The sequence below is a fragment of the Calidris pugnax genome, unplaced genomic scaffold (genome assembly GCF_001431845.1).
Source record: "Calidris pugnax isolate Ruff unplaced genomic scaffold, ASM143184v1 scaffold317, whole genome shotgun sequence".
Taxonomy (NCBI): Eukaryota; Metazoa; Chordata; class Aves; order Charadriiformes; family Scolopacidae; genus Calidris; species Calidris pugnax.
The window spans coordinates 2875327-2892631 of record NW_015091111.1 but is presented as its reverse complement, the minus strand read 5'-3'; the positions used below and the strand labels follow the sequence as shown (position 1 = coordinate 2892631).

The following is a 17305-nucleotide window of genomic DNA, read 5'->3' as shown; positions in this document are numbered from 1 at the left end:
GAACCTAATAACGAGCGGGGTATGCGGCCAATAACTCCAACCACATACCGACAATCAAGGACTAAATTGATAGGCTCTTGCCTAAAATCTTGAAAGGCTAACAAACCAGCTTTTAGGTCTAACACTTGTACCGTTCCTGATGCCTTGCATATTTTGTGTTCCCACCCTCCCAGAGTGTTAAACTCATGGCCAAATTTTTCTGTTTTGCTGCTAGCATCAGCAAATATTGTCAGAGCGTTCCGAATCGGAGATTGCCTTTGAATAGGAGCTTCCTCCAAAATCAGTCTTAAACGGTGACTTGATTATCCAAAGGAATGCCATGAGTAGCTAATGCAAACGATTCTGAGGTCCGAACCCACCAATCAGCTAAGTCTAGAGAAGACAGGGGTGCTATTATTTCTTTCGGATCTCATTCTGCTAAAATCCTAAGGCGGGTTCTGGCTTTTAACAACAACTGACCAACGGCATCAGGCCGAGGTGGTATCGTTACTGTGGAAAACCCATTCCAGTATTATCATGGGTTTATTGTTAGGTGCAATAATTGCAACTGCTTCTGTTTCCTTATTATAACCTATAATAACAAAAGGACAGTCGAGTAGGACCCGATCTGTTGCGATGCTGTTGATTTTTTTCACCGATACACTCAAGAGCTTCCATGGCATTTAGGGTTAATTCTCGCAGGTCAGATGGAGAGGACCTTCCTTTTGATAGCTCCAAGAGTGGTGCCAGATCACTGTTTGTAATTCTACAAAAAGGCCTGAGCCATTAAATATCTCCTTACCAATTTTTGGACATCATTTACTGTTTTCACCTGCGGTGTTACTAATATTTTCTGTGGTTTGAGGTGAGTTTCAGTTATTTCCATTCCTAAATAATTCCGGGGAGCTTGCTTTCGAATCTTCTCTGCGGCAATTAAGCCCAAATTTTTCTAGACAAGAAACTAATTCTTGCTCTTTCTGAGAGGAAAGTGGATGAGGGCTAGCCACTAATTGATCACCCATGTAATGATAAGTGATCAGATTGGTATTTTGTTGTCTCCGTGGCTGCAAAGCCAGATCGACAAACCATTGACAAATCCTTGGTGACTTTTTCGACCGTGTTCACTGGCTCTGCCACGGCCAAATCGACTCCTGCTCTCCCTCTCGTTGGCCGATCGCAGTTCGTCGAGACAGCCGCGACTCTCTCTGTTCCCTTGGGGATATTTGTGACCTCCAGTCAGCGCAGTTCCGTCTTTTCGAAATTTCGAGCGACAATGGGGCCGCTTGATGCCCAAATTTACCGCATCCAGCACAATTACCATTCAATGAGTTCTTGTTTCCCGCCCTAAATAATTCCAGGGAGTTTGCTTTTGAACCTTCTCTGCGGCAATTACAAGACCAAATTTTTCTAGACAAGAAACTAATTCTTGTTCCTTCTGAGAGGAAAGTGGATGAGGGCTAGCCACTAATAGATCATCCATGTAATGATAAGTAATCAGATTCATATTTTGTTGTCTCCATGGCTGCAAAGCCAGATCGACAAACCATTGACAAATCGTTGGTGAATTTTTCATACCTTGTGGCAATACCACCCATTGATACCTTTTAGAAGGAGCAGCACGATTAATAGATGGCACTGTAAAGGCAAATCTCTCACCATCCTCCTCATGGAGTGGAATGGTAAAAAAAACAATCTTTCAAATCAATGATAAGTAAATGCCAATTCTGTGGCAACATAGTAGGAGAAGGTAAACTAGGTTGTAAAGTTTCCATGTCTACCATATACTCATTTACTGCTCTAAGATCATGAAGTAATCTCCATTTCCCTGATTTCTTCTGGATTGTGAATATAGGTGTATTCCAAGGGCTGACTGAGGGTTTAATGTGTCCTAATCTTAGCTGTTCCTGAACTAAGTCCTGAACGTGTTGCAGCTTCTCTAAAGGTAGTGGCCACTGATCAACCCAAATGGGCTCATCTGTTTTCCATTTTAATTTAAGAGCAGGGCGAGAGCTGCCATCAGTGGTCGCTATCAAAAATCTGTCTGTAGTCGCACTCCCCACGGGGACAAAACATCCCTTCCCAAGAGATATAAGGACGTATGTAGGACATAAGGTTTTACCCACGCTTGGTGCCCTTCTGGATCCTCAAAGAGAACAAAATTTTTACTGACCTGTGTTTTGCTTTGCCCCCCAATGCCTGAAATGGTTGACCCAGGATCTTCAAGTTCCCAAGCCATTGGCCAGGAGGCAACCGGAATCACCGTAATATCAGCATCTGTATCCAACATCATTAACACATTATTTATACTGTTCCCATTAGGTCCTGTCACAGTGACCCTTCTTTTCGGTCTCTCAGCACCTAGCACTTGGCAAAAGGTAACATTGGGGGTTCCTGTTGATCCAAATCCTCCGGCACCCCGTTCCTTTGTACCCGGGTTTGGGACACATGCTCTAACGGGGATTAATTGAGCAATAACACTGCCCACAGGAATATGAACTGGGGGTGCACCATGATTCCAATTGGCCCTGCACAATCAGCATCTATACGTCCTGGCAATACGAAGATGCCTTGCTTTGATGCAGACGGTGGATCTATTAAAAGAGCTGATAAATTGTGTCCCAAAGGCCCAGATCCATTGGCAGGGGGTGTATGTACCGCAGCATCGACAATGGTTACTGGCTCTGCCACGGCCAAACCGACTCCCGCGCTCCCCCTTGTGGCGGATGGCGGTTGGTCGGCACAGCCGTGACTGTTCCCTGGGGATATTTGTGCGCCGCGTCCCCCGGTGCGCGGCTTTGCCAGTTTCCCTGACAGACGCCTCCAGTCAGCGGAGTTCCGTCTTTCCGAAATTTCGAGCGACAATCAGCCGCTTTATGCCCAAATTTACCGCATCGAGCACAATTACCATTCAATGAGTTCTGGTTTCCTGGCTTACGGGTACAGGGGCACATTCGCTTAAAATGACCTTCTTGACCACATCGATAACATTTTGGCTTTGGACTTCTGTTCCCATTCCCAACCTTTCTTTCCGTTTTAAGAGCTGCTGCTAACGCAGAAGCATGTATTTTTGCTTTAGTTTCTTCTTCCACATAGGGGGCCCTAGAGCATGCTATTATTATTTCAGTAATGGATGCCCCTGGGGGCAGACCTGAAATTAATTGTTTACAGGTAGCATTGGCATTCTGAATGGCAATCTCCTTGGTTAATACTGCTTTTAATTCTGTTGTCACATTAGGGGCAGCTTCGATAGCTTCCCCCAATCTGTCTACAAAGGCAAGAAAAGACTCGTTCAGTCCCTGGGTAATTTTTGTGTATGGTGGGTTAGGTGCATTCAATTGGGGAAGTGCAAGGAATGCAGCCAAACCAGCATTTTTTGACAATTGCAAGATACAAGTATGTAATGCTGCTTGTGCTGCCGCATCCCGAAAACGCCCAGTCCCCATAAGAGCATCAAGGGTAACCACTCTCAGCGGGTCATCTCTGGGCAGGTTAACATTTTCCAATTGTTTAATCTCTAGTTGTTCCTGCCATTTAGCCATCCATAACATATACGTAGCAATCCATAATTGCTTTCAAATCAGTGGGGACTAGTTCAGTGTATCTAATAAGTGCTGAAATTTGATTCCTTACTAACTGGTTTGTATGCCCATACTGCATTACAGTCTTTTGTATTGACTGGACTAATTTCCAATCTAATGGTTCCCAGGTAGGGTTCCCCTGTCTAACAACCCCCGGCACCGCCAAAGGCTCAAAAGTGAAATCCCCTTGAATGATACAATTTTCAACCATTCCGCGATAACGCTTTTGTGGGTTAAAGTTAGGATCTTTAGGTACCGGTATCCCATGATCATTGTCACCCCCCAATACTTCTTTTCTACCCCAGACTCTCCCCCGATCATTATCATTCCCTCCCTTATTCCCAACATTTTTAGAAGTCTCTACAAGTTGCTTATCAATGTTATTCAGACCCTCAACTATTGCTTTATGAGCCTTTTCATACGCCTTTTTTACATGTCTCTTTTTTGACTCGCGATCCAAGCGCTCCCTCTGGTGGAGCAAGTCCGTCATGGCGCCCTCCTGATCCTGGGGTTCTTTTCGCAACTTGCCATGAGGATCTCGCTGTGAATTATCCTCATCGCTGCTGTAAAGATCACTGTCCTCGGGAGGGAGAGGAGGCAGGTCGAGGAAGTCGGGGGGGGGCGGAAGGTTGAGCGAAATGTCCTGATCCGTCTCCGTCGCTTCCGCGGGAGGTGCCGTGGGCTCGGTGGCACGTAGTATAATTGGTTTGTCCGGCAAACCGGGTACCGGTATCCCATGATCATTGTCACCCCCCAATACTTCTTTTCTACCCCAGACTCTCCCCCGATCGTTATCATTCCCTCCCTTATTCCCAACATTTTTAGAAGTCTCTACAAGTTGCTTATCAATGTTATTCAGACCCTCAACTATTGCTTTATGAGCCTTTTCATATGCCTTTTTTACATGTCTCTTTTTTGAATCGCGATCCAAGCGCTCCCTCTGGTGGAGCAAGTCCGTCATGGCTCCCTTCTGATCCTGGGGTTCTTTCCGCAACTTGCTTTAAGGATCTCGCTGTGAATTATCCTCATCGCTGCTGTAAAGATCACTGTCCTCGGGAGGGAGAGGAGGCAGGTCGAGGAAGTCGGGGGGGAGGCGGAAGGTTGAGCGAAATGTCCTGATCCGTCTCCGTCGCTTCCACAGGAGGTGCCGTGGGCTCGGTGGCACGTAATGTAATCGGTTCGTCCAGCAAACCGTTTTCTTTACTCGCCACACCCACAGGGCCCTTTTTCTCCTCCTCCGGAATCCAAGGTGGCAATTCATCATCCAACCCCCATGCAATTTTTTCCAAGAGCGGCATGACTGGACAAGCGACAGGAGGATCATTCGGGGGATCATCAATCAGGGGACAGACCCCTTCCAGGCTGGCAGCATGACTGCCACACTTTTTTTCATTATTATCAGAAGCCCGTACTACTGCCTTAACGGCTGCAGCAACTTGAGCCTCCCCATGTAGCTGTTCAATCATAAGCCGTACAGTTTTATAAGTCTTAGCTAACTTTTTTGCTACTTTTGATTCCACTTGGACATCCTCCCAGAGCTCCTGTCCTATCTTCCGCCACGAAGTAATATCATAAGCGTCCTGAGTTGTAACCAAGAGTCCTCTTTGCCGACTCCAAAACAATAATTCAACTAATTCAGTCTTTGATATCTGTGTTTCAGTTTTTTCCGCTAACTTCATTAAACTATTAATAATTGCTTGTTCTACTGCTGACACAGCATTTCCCATCCTGCTAAGGTTCCTGACTCACCGCTCAGCCGTGCACACTCCGCCTTTCTTCGGGCGCCCGACTGATTTCTCCGCTGGCAGCAGGATCCTGCTCGCTCCGCAGTGTGGTATCCCAACCACGCCTTCCCTGTCACCTCGGGGTCACCAGGTGCTGCGCGCCGTCCTAGCGAGCGGGAAAGAACGACGCACTAGTATGATGCAAGTTCAAATCCCACTTTATTCAACAGGCTGCGTTCTTATATATTCTTTTTGTTCTCCTGTACACGCCATCACGCTCCGAGCACGCAAGATAGAGCAAGCTTGATTGGGCAGCACGCGTTGTCCACGCGCCCTTAGTCCTTAAGTGATTGGTTAGCCTAAGAAGATGCTATATGCCTATGATTCCTGTTATCAGCATTTTCCCATCCGCATTTTCTTACTTTTCTGCTAACTTAAATTGCAACTGTATCCTTTAGTTTAGCTCATGGCCTTGGTTCACAAAACCTGGTATTCATTCAGTATCGCTAAGGCCCCAGCAGTATATAAATACAGATCAAATTTTCTTTGAAGCTGCTGGCATCTTTCTTCAGACAGGAAACTTCCCAGGACAGAACTTAATTCAGCACCTCAGCTTAAGTATTGAACATGCTGAACAGATGAATTTTGTGCTGTTGATGGTGGGGCACCTACTGGTGAGAGATCAGTCTTTTCTATGAGAGCACATGTTGAGGATGCCAGCCCTGAGACTAGTGCTTGGCAGTGCACGAAGGCATCCTTTGCAACCACCCAGGAGAAGATGGCTCAACAACCACACCATGGGTGAAGCAGCCTGGGCTGAACAGTCAGCACAGCCACATTTACTGGGGGCTCCCAGCAAGTACCAGGACACTGCCAGGAAGCTTTGACTGCTTAGACTATTCTTCCTTCTCCCATTGCAGGGAACTGTGTCTGACCGTATGCACCCTAAATACTTGCACATCTATATTGAGGTCACATCTACTCACCACGGCCTGGGCATGTGCAGTGCACAGCCCTGTGGTCTACCTGCTTACTCCTTAGCTCTTTGCTTTCCTATCCTGTTTTCAGTCACATGTCCACCGCCCCCCTCCCACAGTTCAGAGCCTCCTGTGGTGCATGTCTCCTTTTCCCCTTTTCTTTCTAAGAAAGTGACAGCAAGGAAGATTATGTGCTCCTGCTTCAAGTATTGGATCACCTACTGTCATGGGGTAGCAGTTAAAAACCAAGGAGGCAGAACCTGTGGGCTCCTGGAGGGGGAAAGCAGCAGCGACCCAGCTTGAAAAAGGAGCAGTTACACAGTGGGTTCCCCAGCAGAGCTTGTGGAGGTGAGCTGGGTGGCTGGTGCCTCTGCTGCTCTTCCAGCCCCAGCCCCACAGACAGCTGTGAGCCCTGCCTCAGGCATCATCAGCATCCAAAAGCAGCCCCTTTTCAGCAGCATTCGCATGCAAAATACACAAACACATACAAAATTATTACTGCGGCACTGGTTTGGCTAAAAAAAACCCACAACTGTGTGGTGCAAGTGTGAAATGGCTATGAACATGTCCTTCTGCCACCAGATGGCAATCCAACATAATTACTTCTGATAAATAATTCCACTTGAAGTCAGGTGCATTTGATTCAAAGCAGCAATACAGCTGTCACCCACCCTGAAGGGTGCATGGCAGAGAGCTGGTGCTCCTTGCCACCCAGCTTCTGTCCCCTCGCCACAGGGATTGTAGCTGCCTCTTCCCCTGGCAGAGCTATGCAGTCTGCAATTAGAAGGGCTGGCTCAGGGCAGCCACCTCCCTGTCACCTCTCCTCCTCCTTTCCTGGCAGGGTGGAGAGTATTATCACCTACTGTGGAGCCCACAAGGGCAAGGACTGGCGGAGAAGAGCTGTCTGCATTAGGAAAACCAGAGCACAGAACAGAGACCTTTCTGCCTCTCCTGTTTGGCTGAATTCCTAGGAAGATGTTACAGTCCTAGTTTGGGGCACCTCATTACAAGGAAGACATTGCAGTTCTAGACCATGTCTAGAGAAGGGCAACGAAGCTGGTGAAGGGTCTGGAGCACAAGGCTTATGAGGGACAGCTGAGGGAGCTGGAGCTGTTTAGGCTAGAGAAAAGGAGTGGAGCCACTCTCTACAATTAACTTAAAGGAGGCTGTAGAGAGGTGGGGGTTGGTCTCTCCTTCCAAGTAACAGGCAATAGGGCAAGACGAAATGGCCTCAAGTTGCACCACAGGAGGTTTAGGACGGATATTAGGAAACATTTCTTCACAGAAAAGGTTATCAAAAATTGGAACAGGCTGTCCAGGGAAGTGGTTCAGTCACCATCCCTGGAAGTTAGCCTTCTGAGCAAGTTGGATGAGCTGCCCCTTCAGATTTCATCTTGCTCATGAGCAGTCTGCTGAATGCACTGCATGCTGTTTGGCAGGGAAGCAGACACTGGCAACCCCACCTCCTCAGGGCACAACTTGCGGAGCGCTGCTGCTGCTGTCCTGGTGCTCGACAAAACCATGCATGAGGAAGCAAGTACTGAAGCCTACCACTGGGTAATACCTCACTAAACATGAAGCCCACAAACACCCACACAAAGATTAACCTCTTAATTCTTGCATCTGCCAGCACCATTACACACCAGAGAACTTCACATTTTGTGTCTTCCCAGACCTCCGATTTGGAGTGGAAGTCACCCCAGGAAAACAGCCAGTGCTGTATAGATTACAGGTGATGAAGAATTCCTTACAGCTTGTACTTATAAGGGATCCTTGCAATTCAAGTCTTCACCTACCTATACACTGCATTTTCCCTTTGTTGGTGCTTTTTGGTCAGTTCTGCCATAGAGGGTAAAAATCTGCCAGAACTCCTCCTCTCACCCTCACAACAGAGGTGGTGCTAAGGCAGAGCGAGTTGTATCCTCTTCAGCCCTCCAGCATCTGGATCAGGTCCATGCTGAAGATTTTGAAGGCTTTTGCTCAGATTGGTACAGGCTGCTCTGCCCACCACGGTACACACCGTGTTCCGCACAGTGTTCCTGCTGCTTATGTTTTTGATCCCCCATTTATCTTGCTCTTTTGTTTGCTCTGCTTGATACCAAATCTCAGACCATGCCATTTCTTTGTAACACATTCTGCTTACCTGGTACAATTACTTACTGAAACCTGCCAGCTTGACACTGCAGGATTTCCACCTGCTGTGGACTGTACTCCCAACTCAGTCTTCCTATATACTTGTCAGAGTAGCCAGAGGCTTTGTAAATGGGAAAGAAAAACGCAACTGATTAGCACTGTCCTTCCTTGCTGCAGCAGTAAGGACTAGAAGTAGGTATCAATACATTTTTCAGCAGCTTTGCATGGTAAGAGTAAATAAAGAGCAAAAGTAGCAGCATGTTACTTTTGATACAGGGCGAATGACTGTTTGGTGAGTAAATGCTAGAAGACCTATCTTGAGTTCTTATAAAGGCATCAGACTAATAAAGTAGTAAACAGAATATGAAAAATATTTCTAGTGCCAACGGCCTTTCCCTAGCAGAACTTTGCTTGCTTTTCAGCTTGCTAATGCTTCTATTTTCTGCCACATGCTTATCCCACCCATCCTTCTTTGGTCATGCCAGTCCATTCTCCCATATCCTCCATTTTCCACCCTTCCCCTTGGGAATGCCCTGCAGTAATCCTATGCTTTTATTATTTTAAATAAACTTTCTCAATGTCACCAAGTGGCTTGCTTTCAAGTATAAAAGACCCTGTTTCCCCATTCTTACTTGAGAGCATGGAGTCAAAACATGCTCCTGGACACCTTGTTATAACTGTCCCAGCAGCAACTCCCCCTTCTCCAGTATTCCCTCATAGACTCCCCAGGTCTCCAGTACTTCACCACTGAATGTCCCACTCCCCCACCCTCCCAACAGGCTGCTCACTCCTCCCTCCTGCCTCAGTCTTGTCCACTTTTTCCTCATCTCCTTGCTAAAGAAACAAACATGCAAAATCATTTTGGTTGTTTTAATTGATCACTGGTTAAGTCAAGTCATAATACATTTCAAAGCAAAATATTCTGTTCAAGGATATTGTGCCAAACAATAAATCTACTTTTAAACAAGGCTTAATTTGACTGTATTACCTTTATATACATACAGGTATAATTTCCATTTCATTAGTAGCAAAATTACTCAGTACATTGACTTTCCTAAATGATGGCAAAAAGTAGGACTTTAACATCTGTTATGTCCTTCCACACACCCCAGACCAGAAAAATCACAGGTATAGAAAGTACAATCACGACTACAGGTAAATGTAATAAGGACATCACAGCAATCTAAGTCCTTATCAGAGATGACAATCACTTCCAGAAGTCTACATTGCAAAAATACAGTACATTCCACTAAAGAGTTTTGGGAGTTCTCACAATGCCTCTTAATCCTCTTTTGGTAATAAAAAAAAAACTTCCATGACAACACGTATCCTTCATAAAAATTAGTGATTTTGTATTTTTGGAGCATATGTTGGAAGCTTAACGCAGTCTAAACTGCAGTCAACAAGAAGCTCACCCAAACGGAGAGCAAGCAAGCACTGCAAGATTCATCAATATGAGAACCACAGCCCAACTGAGTCACCCTTCGCTCCCGCCACCGGGCAGCCAGTAGCTGGAGCTGCTCTGCACCAGGGTCAGACCCAGGGGGAAGGAAACAATACATTCCTTCTCCAGCTTTCACAGGCCAGTCACCTGCAAGTTCTTGTCAAGAAAATGTCAACCGACTCAAAAAGCACAGGCAACTGTACAGGACTAATTTGAACTTATTTACAAAGCATTTGTTACACTGCAATTGTTAGGCAATTAAGAACACAGCTAAGGAGGACTAAAGTTTCCACATTTATGCTACCCTGAAGTATTCCTGTGATCAGCAGAGAATGCAGTAGCCAGTGACTGTGCAAACCTACTGCTGCTGGCAAAACTGCAGTCTGCCTTGGGGGGTGCAAGGGCGCACATAACCCAGCAGTCCCAAAAGCAGTCGATACCTCAGTTATGCTCATCTCTGCTTTGGTTTGTGCAAAATATTAATCCTGTGCATGCAGCTTTGAGACCTAGCCCACATTCAGGAAGGACCGGTTACTCTGCGCATGGCGAGACACCACTGGAGGAACTTTCTAGAATTAGCAAGAAAAGGGAGGTAAACAAGGCATTTTTCATGAGCACTAGTTACACTCACAGGTGCAATGCCAAGGACTTTGCCACTGTTTCAAGGAAACCTACTTCATCAGCACTGCATTCTGTACTTGCTGAAGGAAGTCACCATTGACTAACAAAGTACCTGAACTTTACCCCAGTGACAATGCAGAGGAACTTTTCCTCCCAGCCTCTATGTCTAGGACTCACTACCCGCTTACAATATTGAGCATAACCCAATGATTTAATATGAATGAAAGTGCTTAACTGCTCATTTTCTTTCTCTTCCCTGCTGTTAAGTTCAAGGAAATCTGACAGCACTAGGAAACACCAAACAGGCATGCCTAAAGTTAGAGACACCAACTGATTTTCTCCAGTATGGTGAAAACAGATCCTGCTTCTCCATTTGGCAGGTTCTAGCCTCACGCACTCTTAACATTCTTCACACATCGCTATTTTAAAAGTTAAATAGCCTGACTCTTCAGATCTAACAGCAGTGTAACATAAGCAACTAGTGGAAACGTGTCCTATCATTTCGTAAGACCTGCTTTATAGTAACTTCTACAAAAAAAAGCCACATGCTTTGTACTGCCACTTGTCTGGAGCCAGTCAGTAGCACTTCTAATAGGGCTGGAAAAGCAAGATACAAACCATTTTTCTTCTCCTAGTCTAGACCTGCTTTTAGCAGAGGAGGAGTAGTACGAATAGGTCAACAAAGACAGAATTTGAAAGCAACATTTGAGATGTAGGTTTGAGCCTGGATGTTTTTCTATACTCTTCCCTGAATCTATGTTCCAATGTTTTTCTTTGCTTTTGCAATAATCATGTCAAGCTACTCACTTTTAAGAGCTAGATCCTGGTAGGCTGCAAAGAAGGTGTGGTATTAGTTGTCATTAACAGACAAAGGAACTACAAACATGGGGCAAAAGGGCACCTTGATTTGCTGCAAGAGTCAAGGAGACACTTCACAATACAACTACACGTGTCACATGTGAAGTCTGGTAGACATAACATCAACCTACTGGCAACACTGACCTCAACCACAAGCTTTAGAGTCAGAAGAAGCAGATATTAAGTCTAGCTTTCAGCATGATTTCACTTCAACATTCCAAAATCTAACTATGCAATGAATAATAAGCATGAATGAAAAAAACATATTTTAAGCTCAGAGAGAATTCACAATATCTAATCAAGTCAGTTTAATCAGTGTAGCCTATTCTAAAAGATTTTCAATGTGTACATTAAGAATACAGATACAGTGGAATGTGCGTCTAGCAGTTTGGGTGCTGTCTATCCCATACAGCAGATAAACTGTTAACAAAATACAGAGCGTGAGAATGGTTGAAAAACAGGATTGGTACCCCCCCTCCCCCCCATTTTTTTTGTTACTGTTTTAAGATTAGTTCAAACAGAACTTCTGGACTTTTCCTTCCAAATGACCCTCTCCTTTAAAAGCAACACTAAGACTCAACTGATATTTATATAAAATTTACCTTAACCTCCCTCTTCTCAGATTCCTGTAACTAAAAAATTTAATATATAAGCCTTACACTATGAAACACCTTTAGTGGTCCTGTTGCTTTATCTTTTAAAGAACACAAAAATTCATTTTACTGTGGTCATATTCATCACTTGAATATTGGAAGTTTGCTTACAGGGCCATAGTGCACATTCTTGTACACAGCACAGCTAAATGACAGTTACACATACAAACCCAGAACACAACCAAAATAGTTTATTCAACAGGATTTGAGAGTTTACCAAACTGAGTTTCTCCCAGATTCTTAGCACCAAAATTGAACTACACAGAAAAGAGCAGGATACAGGAATCAGCCAGCTCTCCCACTGAGGACCAGAGCCGATTAAACCATAAAATAAGTCAAGGGGCCCTGTCCTAATTGAAATTGCACTATCAAATCAGCTTTGGAAAAATCCACAGCCAAATGTTATGATTTTCCATAATTTTAAAAAGGGGCAATCAATTTTAAGAGATCTTCTGTTCCAGATAAAACTATTGCACTCGTTTCCCTCACTATTAAAAGCACACCTAATGTTCTTCTCCACCACTAAAGAAAATTTTGCAAACAAGAGTAGAAAAATAAAAACAGAGAAATATAGACATAACCCAGAAAATGCTACCATACAAAGAGGAAGATATTTTGCTCCCAATTTTAGTTTTATTTTATAGATGTATTTCAAGAAAAGAACAATTAAAAATGTGTCCCTCAAAACTGAGTATTACTATGTGCTGAAAGAAATTAGAGTACGTGCTGAAAGGAATATCGTTTTTTAAAGTGGCCCTTCCTTACTAAAAGCAGCTCCCTCAGAAATGCTTTATCTCTCAGCTGTATATAGGAGTGCAGCCAATCACAGTCATTTTGTACCTGTGTGTGCCTTTTTAAGCCTATTATTAGATATCATTTGCCCTAGAACTGTAAAAAGCCATTTAGGTCTCCAACAAACCTATCCTACCAGCAGAAGCTGTTTATTCTATGATTTCAATGGATACCAAGAGACAAAGATTAGCTCTTAGACTAAATCAGACAGCAAGTTACCTGTTTTTATGAAAAAATCTACTGAGATTTGAGACTGCTTCAAAGCAGTAACTGAAATACAACTGCAGCTATGAATAATATATAACCATAACTTTCCTGATCCGTAACTGATCCTGGCTTCCATCTTAAAAAAAAAACAACAAACAAACAAGAATCACAGTAGCTGAATATATATCTGAATATACACACAAACCCTTTTATCAGAGGTTAGTAAGTAACTGTGTTCGATCTGGGCTTAGAGACTATAAATTGCAACCTGTGTTCACAAGTCTCTAACCCATCATTTCTCAGGCTGCCATGGCAGTGGAAAATCTCATCCAACACAGTGTTCAGGAGCTGTTTAGCTGAACAGTTGCCTCTGATAATGGTACAGCTCCCCTCAGCTAAGCATGCAAAATGTATAAAATGGCAAGATGATCAAAATATCCCCTTAAAACGCCCAACAGTACTGTTTCAAGATACTGCTGACAAAGCTTTAATACCACAACACTATTTTTCAACATTTTCAAACGATATGAAAATTGTACTTTGTTATTACACAGGGTGTAACAGTCATTGGTCATTTGCATTCATTCACCCCAGCACTAGTGAAAAACTGCCTTCTGAATAGGCATGAGGAAACATGTAAAGTTTCCTTATCAAGTTGTGTCTCTACTCATCTTGCACTAGCTAGTACATGGAAGGCAGGTGAGCAGAAATGCAGCAGTCTGCCGATACACCCCACGTTTTCACATACACTGATGTCATGCATATCAAAAAATACAGAAGTTCAGACATGCAGCAAAATATGTTCAAGCACTTTAAATGCTCTCCAGGTGATAATGAGTAATGTAGTATTTACTCAGACAAATCAAAAATGTTTTGTGCTTACACTTCAAGTTTCAGAATACCATTATTTCTACCAGATTAAGTCAAATGGAAGGAATGTTCCACTGAAATCAGAAGCAAAAGACATGACTTAAAGAACTAGGAAAATAACCACTGGTCAGAGCACTGCCTTCCAAAGGTTCATAATAAATAACAAAACAGCAGGAACATGCAGACCTTAAAGTCAGGTTTTTTTCTAAACTCATGATACTTAAAAATTAAAAATCAAGAACAACCCTGGCTGACTTTCCCACATTTTGGGTCTTTTTGGCTAAACAACTGTTAATTTATTTTAAGGAACACAGGCATTGTCAGAAAGCATTATTTACAGAATGATTATCAGATTGATGACATAAAATACAGATGAAAATGTACATCTTCAGGTTTCAGATAAACCAAGCAAATTCACTGCTGATAACTGAAGCACTTTGAATAAGGGAACAGGCACCAGAACAAAACTGAATCACAAAACTACTGAAAGTAACAGACAAATTGGGGAAGACAGAGGTAAAGCAAAGATCAATGAAACTGGAATGATTTATAATTAATACTAGTATACCAGAAATCATGGAGCTTCATTAAAATTGTCTTTTACCATATAAAACTGAAAGGAAATCTTTACTCCCAGATTGTGATGATTTCAAGTACTGAGCAGCTGTTTTCTTAATGCATCTATATAATGCTTTGTACTCTACATCTTACAAAATACATCCCCACATTTAAGTGCATGATTGAAACTGTGCTGAATTCATGGAAAAATGCTTCATAAATGATAGGTGCAATAAAGTCAGAACAATGCTCAGCTCCAGTTTTTAGTAGTAGTTCTGTAAAAGGTCAAGTTCTAGAAAAGGGACTTTGATCCCTGGTTTTCAAACTCTGACCATGCATCATTCAATTCCATGAAGATCATTTTGGCATACTGCTCGTAAGGTTGTCCTGTGGCCTGAAAACAAACAGAACGTATTAGAAACATAAAAATATTGGGAATTATATGACTTAGCAAATATAAGAGGGGTGGGATCTTTCCTATGTTATTCAACAACTTCAGACTGCTGTGCAAATGCAATTTTGCAGACACACAGCCCTCTCCAATCTTATCCAAAGTGTGTCATGAGTATTTTAAACAAAGCCAAAGCCTTGGTTTTCTTACATTACGTCAGACTTTTAGTGCAATTCATAAATAACTGAAACACAGCTAAAATCAGATTTCCAAGTTGTATTTTCCTAAGTAGTTTTAGCTAATGATCAAATCCAGTCATTTTTGGAATTGCTTCCTGACAGACCTTGCAGTAGTGTACAAGAATAAAATTCAAGCACTATTTAAGACAACTCCTTTTGGATGGGATTTCTTGGAGAAAAATCTGTTGCTGATTGGGGTTGACATTCAGATTCCACATTAACGACATAGCACTTCCTGTGTATTTGCCTCCATACTCAAAGACAGTACGCTCCTGGTTTCCTGCCTATTGCCAACCCAACCCCCACGGTAAGTAGAAATCTAGTCCCACAAGTCATTTTGACGGTTCTTTCCAATACAATAGGTCAGCCCCAGAGCCCTCTCCAGTATCCTTCCACTTCTCCTGCTACTTGACTTTTGCCAGTTGAAGTACTTTATAGACCCTTTTAGGGACTGCCTTAACTCAAAGTGGCAAAAAAAACCCAAGGAAGAAGAAAATCCCTCAAAGAGACTTGTGTTCTGACACGGATGTGTTAAAGGGGCTTAATGAAAGCACCAAAAAACTTCCACAGGGGTAGAGGAAGCCAGATGGCCAAGAACAGCAAAGGACAGGGGAAAGAAAAAGAAACAAACAATGTCTTGTTCCTCCATTATGGACACAAGATGACATAGGACTTAAGACTGCTGCTCACCAAACCACCAGTAAAGGCAAGCCTGAAAATTCAACCAGGTATATTCATCACTTACTTTTGTATCTACAACACAGCCTAGAGCAATGCCTCAGAAAAAGAAGCTACCTTTATACATTGGAAGACTAACAAACAGTAATAGAATGCATTAAGTAGTTTTAAAAGACAACTGGAATGTCATATCCATCAAGTATTTTTCAAATTTACTCTAATGAAATTAACTTTTTCTAGTTCCTAGGAAAGTTGTTTAGTAAAGGAGGTTCAGCATTTTTTTTCCTACCAGTTTCACTGTGGCAGCCTCCAAGTCTTCATAAATTGGTGAATAGTCCTAAAAGACCTGAACTATCAGCTAGTAGAAATAAAGCAGATTCCACTAATCACTATTCAGCATTATTCAGATTCACTAATCAGCATTAAACCTGCCAGCAGCCAGGACACAGCATAACTGACTGGTGCTCCGTACAACTTCCATGGGATCTTTAATTTGTTAACATTTATCTGTTGAATTCTGTGCCGTGTCAGGATGACAAGAAAAATCCAGTACTGCCTGAATGCAGTAGGACACCAAATTCAGAAGACAATGGGAGCAAAGTGAAGAGCACCAAGGGTGCTGATCAAGAAGCAAGGCTGCAGCATCTGTCAGGAACTAGTATTGTGTGGTAAAAGCAGTCTTCGTTCCTTCTAAAGGAAAGGAGGTCAGATGAACACACTCACCTTATCTGGATGAACTACAAGCACTGCTTTCCTGTAGTACTTCTTTACTTGGTCTGGAGTTACTAGATCTGCAATGCTGACCGGTTTCCACTTATTTTCCCCTTCCCAAAGTACGGTATGAAGAGTGGATATTAATGCTCTGATATTTCTCTCCTTTCCTTCAATCCATTCAAGGATCTGGGAAAAACAGAATGTACAGAACTGAATGCATCACTGTAAGCATTCTCAGTCTATCTAGAGACACAACCTTCACTCTGTTCCAAAGACCCAAGTACAGTTGTTTTGCTGCATCCACTCAGTAAGTCCAACTGCCTCAGTACATTCTTCTTTGTGGCACCCAAGTCACTAGCTACCCAGAAGTGGTATTTCGTGTCTGCCACTAGGGAGTAGCTCATTGTTATTACTTCACTGCAGAAATGCAGTCACTGCAGGAGAAATTACTAAGGTGTTACAAAACCCTATAAAATTAACTATGTAATGGCAAGAGAACTGACAGGACTCATTAAAAACATCTGTTACAATTACATTATCTTCCTGTAAGGGCATAACATTAATTTACTAAAATTCTTACTTGGTTTCTACAAAAGTTTCAGATCATGTATATGAGTAGTTAATGTTTACTTCACCTTGTGTTCTATCCACACACTTTTTGAGCTATTACCACTGCTGCTTCATTGCCAACTGACTCTTGTTCATGCTAATAAACAATCTTCTACAATCATATGATCTACAATCATCTTCTACAATCATATGATTTAAATACAGATAAAATTTCATTCTGCTTTATCAGTTTGCTGTATTAGTCATTGTATCCTTCTACGCTGTTATCAGCGGTTTTAAGCTTAAGTACAGATTTTCACTTAAATCAGAATCGCTGTTA

At 42.8% G+C, this 17305-nt stretch overlaps 1 protein-coding gene across 1 annotated transcript in view; it reads right to left on the bottom strand.

Annotated features, from left to right (window-relative positions):
- Nucleotides 1-9247: 9247 nt before the first annotated feature.
- Nucleotides 9248-17305, bottom strand: part of GAK (cyclin G associated kinase) — a 71183-nt gene continuing 63125 nt past the window's right edge. The window contains exons 27-28 of the mRNA XM_014958137.1: nucleotides 16426-16602; nucleotides 9248-14788 (exon numbers count right to left, since the gene is read on the bottom strand). Of these exons, the coding sequence (XP_014813623.1) occupies nucleotides 14687-14788; nucleotides 16426-16602 (279 nt within the window). The 3' untranslated portion in view covers nucleotides 9248-14686. The remainder of the gene's footprint in view (nucleotides 14789-16425; nucleotides 16603-17305) is intronic.